Source organism: Callorhinus ursinus, unplaced genomic scaffold (assembly GCF_003265705.2).
Source record: "Callorhinus ursinus isolate GAN/ISIS: 27379988/994484 unplaced genomic scaffold, GSC_fseal_2.0 scaffold49, whole genome shotgun sequence".
Classification (NCBI taxonomy): domain Eukaryota; kingdom Metazoa; phylum Chordata; class Mammalia; order Carnivora; family Otariidae; genus Callorhinus; species Callorhinus ursinus.
The window spans coordinates 6621910-6629586 of NW_027397111.1; the positions used below are offsets into that span (position 1 = coordinate 6621910).

Genomic DNA, 7677 nt, shown 5'->3' on the forward strand with positions numbered 1-7677 from the left:
TCTTTTGATATTTTTGTCATCAACCATGTTATTTTAAAAAAAATTCTTTCCAAAAAAAAAAAATCTGTTGCCTATCAAACACACAGTTTACTCTCATGTGGTATTTTTTCCCCTTTCATAAATTCAAAGAAATCTGACTTATTTACCTGATCATACATAATAATTTTATCAGCCATGGTATACAACAGGGTTGCCTGTGTAATAAGATCTTTCTTATTGTCCTTATTCTTTTCCTTCCGAGCCTGTTGTACATAATAGGCTGCCAATGTATCCAAGCAAGTCATCTGGTCTTTTTCATGGTCTCTATAGTCCAAATTGCCATCTATACGTGCTGCTTCCAACAACTTTACAAACTCTTCTGTTTTTCCTTGCTTGTAATATTCCAGCTAAAAGATAAAGAATCAAATTAGAATTATTAAAGCATATGTCCATACAAAAAGCTGCATTTATAGCAGCTCTATTTGTAATAGCCAAAAACTGGAAACAACTCAATTGTTGATCAACAGGTGAATGGACAAACAAGTTGTGGTACATCTGTACAATGGCTGCTGCTCAGCAGAAAAAAGAACCACTGATACATGCTACAATGTGGGTAAGTCCAAGATAATTATGCTGAGTGAGAGAAGCCAGACCAAAGAGTACATACTGTAATGATTCCATTTGTATAAGAACTCTAGAACATGCACTCTTTAGAAACAAAAAGCAGATCAAGGATTGGCTGAGCACTATGGGGTGTGGGGAAGAGTTTGGTGGAAGGTTTGGGGGTGATGGTTATATTCATTATCTTGATTGTAGTGATGATTTCACAGGTGTGAAATATGCTAAAACTTCTCAAATGGTATATGTCAAATATGTGCAGCTTACTGTAGGTGAATTATGCCTAATAAAGTTGTTAAAAAAGTGATAATCACCATAAATGTTGCCAAATTACTACTTACCTAGCAATAGTTGGTTTCAAACTAAATCAGAGCCCAAGAGAAAAAGCAATAATGAGGGGGATATAGAATTCTAAACAGAAAACTTAGGTTCTGGTTCTAGATCTATCAAAATTATCCATGACTTTGGGCCTGCTAAATAACTTCCCTGGGCACGTTTCATTTATTAATACTAAAAGGAAGATCTGCCATTTATTACCCACCTACTGTGGGCCACAGATTATGCCAGGAACTTTATATACTTATTTTGATTCTGTACAATCACCCTTAAAATGAATGCTAACATTCCCATATTTTAGATGAGAAAACAGGCTCAGAAGGTAATCATTTGTCTAAGGTCACACAGCTAGTTAGCAGCCAAGTGGGAATTGGAACAAAGGCTTCTCTAATCCCAAAGCCTACACTCTTTTCTCTGTAACACTCTACAGCCCACAATGTTTCATCATTTTTACCACAGGTGCCACACTGATCTTTCAATCCTCCATTTTTTCTGTAAGTGCTGTTAAAGGAGGCATTTGTACTAAAGAAAATCTAAACTCCCCCTCTGGCTTTAAAAACTGTGTGACAACATTAATGGCTTGTTCTCCATAGACCAGGAAAACTTAACACTTCAGAAAGGCACTACTGTCACTAAAAGTATTTCTCCATAAATCCTTATCTAAGAAATTCTTTACCGTTAGGCTTGAGCACTGGATATAAGCTCAACTGCAGATTGACTTCTCCTTTCAAGATAATAGGAGGAGCCTCCTACGTATCTTTACACAAAAGTGACCTGGGCACACTTGCTTAAAAAAATGATTTTAGTATATGCTAGATTATATTACCAGAATAATTTATTATGATGTTCTCATAAAAAGGAAACATGAGGCAGTTGGTGCTGGGGAGAGTGAAGGGTGTTAGAATTTTAGGCTGAGGTGACTCTCCTGAGAATCTCCAGTAGAGTTTATGTTATGGAAGGGACCAAAGAGGACAAAAAACAAGCCTGAGATAAACTTCATCCAAAAGGGCTTTTGTTAGTTAGCCTGGAATATAATCGCCTTCTAGACTATTTTATGGAAAATGTTTTATTGTTATGGAAAACAATGCTAAGTAACAATGTTTACATGGTGGCACCTTGTTTTTTCTCAGATTATCTACAAAGCATAAACCAGTCTTCACTGAGTGATTAATAATCAAATACACAGTATAGAGTCCTATTTAACTTAAATGAATTTTGCCTTTACCAACATATACTAATTTACCAGTGGAGTAGTATTTAGGAAACTGGCCTTCTTGTGCTATAAATGGTAATACAATTAACTTCCATACATATGGTACAATTTATTTATCCTGCTCCCAAGCTGGCTATTACTATATCTGAAAACAGAAACCAAATATTTCTCCCAGTCAACATATAAAAAATATTTGTTACATGAACACTGACCGCCAAAGCAATCCATATGTGCAGTTGTGTGTGTTCCTGTTTCAGAATACTGATAACTTCATCTCCCTCCGGTAACTGATCGAAGTCAAGTTCAATGACCTAAAACACAAAATGCAGTTTTGACTCATATTTCTCCTTTAAATTCACATTTCTTCTTTGCTGCGTTTCAGAATATACACCAATATGGATATACATAGGGTTTGTGTTCACTCGCAATAGGGCTGAGCAAGTATATGTTAAGACATGTTTAAGGCACACATGTCAAAATAGGTCATATGAGAATATTAAGGTAAAAGCATAGAGAAGCAAACAAATACTGCTAGTTGTCTTCAAATCACAAGAACTATAAAATGTTACAAAAGCTTTGCTTACTCAAAAAGAACAAAACAAAACCCTGCCTAACATATAATCCAGGTGAAGTGCAGATAAGCACCCCAGAGACTCTGATGCCACAGGCCTGACAACTTGAGAAGCACAATCCTAGAGGCTATGTGAACCTGAATGCCACTGTACATTCATCAGGGAGACAGCATTTGTGTGTCACAGACACTCCTGAATGTGGGCACAAAATTTAACAGTAGGCAAATGTTCTGGAATTAGATGGTGGTGATGGTTTACACAACTTTACAGCAATACTACTGAAAACCACTGGATTTTATGCTAAGTCAATTATATCTCAATATTATATCTCAATCGAACAAAAATGAGAGTATGAGATTATACTGGATATAGACAACATCGATGCTGAGGGCTTTACTCAGACAAGCCACAGGCTACCCATGATGAGGCTGGGGAAGGCAGAGAGGGCTAGTTCTATCAGCACATCGTGGCGGCTATATCTCGGGGTCTCTATTTCACCGATGGAGCCGTGTGTGGGGGACACTGCACCATGACAGACTCGAGTTTCTAAGGGATAAAGGGCGACATCCTATGTATTCTCAGGGAAAGATAGTTTGAGCAGCAGAGACCACGGTGACATCAGCGCCCACCTCTTTTATCTGCGAGGCGCCTTACAATTTATCCGCACTCTCGAACCCCTGCGCCCGACAATTAGGAAGAGAGCAGAGTGCTGTCACATACGAACAGGTAGGAAAGGAACTTTCAAGAACTCCTCGGCGTGGCCCCAAGGCTGCGGGGATGTGATGGTGCCAGCCTGGAAAGGTGCAGGGGCTGGGAAAGGAGGTGACTGGGGCTTCGGTCGGGGATTTCAACCTGGGCTCCTGGGGGAGAAGGTGCTTCCGCTTCGGAGGCGAAGTCGAAAGAAGGGGGAAGGAAGGGATCATCCAAGTTCAAGGCCCCCACCCTCCCCCATACCCGACACTTACCTCGTCAGTGTCCCGGAGGGGAATCTCGATGGAGCCCCGCGACATGATGAGATCAGAAGGCGAGCGGGTGTCTCGCCCTTCCGCTCCGCAGCCGGTACGCCTCTCTTCTGGCTCGTCGAGAGGGTTAGCGGCGTCCCGGGCTCAGGTCGTGACTGCCGCCCCGCGGCGCCGCCGGAGCTTGGGCTTCTCCTTCCCGTCAGCCGCTTAAACAACGAACAGCAGACGGCGTCCGGTCACTTCCGGCAGCCCCGCCCCCTGACCCGGAAGCATTCCCGGCTGGAGGGCCTGTCAGACGGCAGGCTCAGCCTGTGGTTCTGGCGTTTCCTCGACCGTGGAACCACGACGTCGAGGTTTTCGTTAGCGTGTCAGCCCCTCGGCGGGTCTGCGGCTTCTGAATCAGGCCCGCACTGGCGCAGCCTGAATGAAAACGCTGAAGGCGTAGCCGCCCGAACCCCGCGGTGGGCGGGGCGACGAATGAGGCATGGGTTCTGGGCCTGGCCACTGACTGACGTGGGACCTCCGGCCAATTCTGGCAGTCGTGTCCGAGCCGGACTCCGCCTCCGCGCCCCGGACTTGGCGGATCTTTTCTGCACAAGATTGCCGTGAATAATTCAATCATTCATTCCTCAGCCCAGACAAGGGCTCCTCGTTTAGCAGATGTGAGGTGCAAGTCATACCTGTGCTACCTTTGTGATCAGTTTAAATATAAGGTTACAATGAAGTTGTGTGTGTGTGTGTGTGTGTGTGTGTGTGTGTGTATTTTCGGTTCTTAGAAGGATATGAGAATCTGCTAGATTTGTAACCTTGCGATAGTTCCTGAGGTGTGTGTGCGTGTGTTTTCGGTGCGTGTGTGTGTGTTTTCGGTTCTTAGAAGGATATGAGAATCTGCTAGATTTGTAACCTTGCGATAGTTCCTGGGGTGTGTGTGTGTGTGTGTGTGCGTTTTCGGTTCTTAGAAGGATATGAGAATCTGCTAGATTTGTGATTTTAATAAAATTGTCGAAGAATTTGATTAAACCTGTAATCAGTGTTTTGATTAAATTATATAATTTGATTAAATACATTTTAATTACTGTTTTCATTGTAGAAAATGATTAAACTGTAATCAGTGTTTTGATTCAGTCGGATAATCTGATTAAATAAATTTTAAAACTTTGTCAGTTTTATCTCCCAAGTGTCTCTCAGATGTATTTTCTCTTCATCTCACCACCTCCATTCTAGCCCAAACCAATATTCTTTTCTGCCTGGTTTACTGCAGTAGCTTCCCATTTTACCAAACACTCCAGTCACTCGCCCTAAATTCCCATCCAGCTTCAGCATTTTACACACTTACCTTTTTTTTTTTTAAAGATTTTATTTATTTATTTGACAGAGACATAGCAAGAGAAGGGACACAAGCAGGGGGAGTGAGAGAGGGAGAAGCAGGCTTCCTGCGGAGCAGGGAGCCCGATGCGGGCCTCGATCCCAGGACCCTGGGATCATGACCTGAGCGGAAGGCAGACGCTTAACGACCGAGCCACCCAGGCGTCCCTACACACTTATCTTTTAAAAATACCAATTTGATGTTTGTTATTTCCTCCCAACTCCCTCAAAAACTTTAACTGGGCACTTTGTAAGCCTTTACGTGGAAACTTTGTTAAATTCATGCTTTTGATTAGTTGAGTAACTTCAGGAGCTATGCTGTCCAACATAATGTTAACCCTGTAATTAGCCATGTAATTTAAAATAAGCTAGGTGATTTAAAGTTTTCTATTAGCCACATAAAAAAAGCAAAAACAAATAGATGAAATTAATTTTACTAATGTATTTTATTTAACCCAATATATCCAAAATATAATTTCAACATGTAATCAATATAAAAACAGATAATTTATATTTTTTTCATGCAAGTCTTGGAAATCCAGTATGTACTTTACACTTATATACTTTATTCTTTTTTAATTTTATTTTTTAAATTTAAATTCAATTAACATATAATGTATTATTGTTTTCAGAGGTAGAGGTCAGTGATTTATCAGTCTTACATAATACCCAGTGCTCATTACATCACATGCCCTCCTTAATGTCTATCACTCAGTTACCCCATGCCTCCACCCCCCTCCCCTCCAGCAACCCTCAGTTTGTTTCCTATGATTAAGAGTCTTATGGTTTGTCTCCCTCTCTGGTTTCGTCTTGTTTTATTTTTTCCTCTCTTCCCTTATGCTCCTCTGTTTTGTTTCTTAAATTCAACATATCAGTGAGATCATATGATAATTGTCTTTCTCTGATTGAGAAAACTTAGCATAATACCCTCTAGTTCCATCTATGTACTTTATTCTTAATGGCTTAATTTCAATTGGAAATACTGGAACTGTATTAGATTTCATAAAATTTACAGTTGAGAAAAGATAGATTCACATACTTGAGTTTTTCCAAATGCACTTAAAAATTTCCAGTCACTGAAGAAATTTTCAGCTTTAAATTTTAATTAAAAATAAAATTAAAAATTTAATTCCTCACTTGCATTAGCTATATTTCAAGTGTCAATAGCCACGTGTGGTTAATGGATACTGTTTTGAACAGTATTTCCAGGAAATACTGTTTACTACATACTAAGGTTTATATAGTGAGCTTTAAACAAAAGTACACATAGTGGTGAGTGTTCTCTATGCTCAAACCTCCCTGGCCTTAAAGACACTAGCAATACATTTGAATTAATTTTTGAGTTACTGACAACCAAAGCCATCCTAACTTATAATACAGACACTATGACTGATTGAATAATAGGAGTATTGACTTAGATTGGGATTTGGAGGAAGTGACATTTAAGTTGCAACTGGGAAGATGAGTAAAATTTGGCTGGGTAAAGGTTATAAGGGGAGTGTGTACCAGAGAGAAGGAATACTGTGCTAGGGAAGAGCTTGTGAACCTGAAAGAAGGCCAAGCGGCTGGAACATAGAAATGAGAGGGAGAGTAGCATAAGTTGAGGATGAAGACATAAGAAGTAGCCAGATCATGCCCAGATTTATCTTTGTAAAGCAAAATCGGCACCTTGTCCTGCTTCCAATATGAATAAGTATAAATGTCACATACCACAGTTAGGAAAAACAAAACACTTTGTGCTCCGAGGTAAGCCAAAAAAGAACAGTGTCATAATATCCATAGTTTCCAAAATGAATGAAACTTGTAGCCTTTCTCACATGTTTCTGATTCCTTAACAAAAACAATTTAATCACTGGCTTTTATAATGCCGACTTTTGTCTTTTATAAGTCTGGTGATACACAATAATTTGGGGGAGTATGGCAATCATATGAGAAAGTTATTTTTTCCATCATGAACCATATAACCTTGGGGTGTGTGTGTTTTCTGAACCAGTCCTTCTAAAGTTGAACTCGGGGCGCCTGGGTGGCTCAGATGGTTAAGCATCTGCCTTTGGCTCAGGTCAGGATCCCAGGGTTCTGGGATCAAGTCCCACATCAGGCTCCTTGCTCCTTGGGAGCCTGCTTCTCCCTCTGCTTCTCTCTCTCTCTCTCTCATGAATAAATAAATAAAATATTAAAAAAAAAATAAAGTTGAACTCACTTGTAAACTTTTGCAAGTGTTTTTCTATGAAAACTTATTTCTTCTCCAAATGCTTTTGTCTCTGAGACTTCTTTTAACATAGGATATGTTAAGGAATTTGGATTTTATTTTAGGTGCAACGTAGCTAAAAAGTTTGAAATGATGTTTATATGTTTCAATCAGTATGTGTGTGTGAAAGAGAGAGAGAGAATTGGTTCTATGGTTTTAAAAGATTGTTCTGGCTACATTGTAGAGAATGGATTAGAAGTATTTGAGAGGATGTGGGCAGGCCAACTGGGAAACTAGTCCTGGTGACTGTCCAGGTGACACATGATAAATATCTAGGAATAGCTTTAGGGTAGTGGAGGTGGAGAGAGATATATACTGTATCTCCATTTCTCTCCACCTCCACTACAATCAATCAAGCAATAAATAAATCTTAATCACTAGGTC

The 7677-nt window shown here is 40.0% G+C and overlaps 1 protein-coding gene across 1 annotated transcript in view; it reads right to left on the reverse strand.

The window, feature by feature from the left end:
* Positions 1-3911, reverse strand: part of CTR9 (CTR9 homolog, Paf1/RNA polymerase II complex component) — a 28746-nt gene extending 24835 nt beyond the window's left edge. The window contains exons 1-3 of the mRNA XM_025894259.2: positions 3684-3911; positions 2359-2457; positions 147-386 (exon numbers count right to left, since the gene is read on the reverse strand). Of these exons, the coding sequence (XP_025750044.1) occupies positions 147-386; positions 2359-2457; positions 3684-3728 (384 nt within the window). The 5' untranslated portion in view covers positions 3729-3911. The remainder of the gene's footprint in view (positions 1-146; positions 387-2358; positions 2458-3683) is intronic.
* Positions 3912-7677: the final 3766 nt, after the last annotated feature.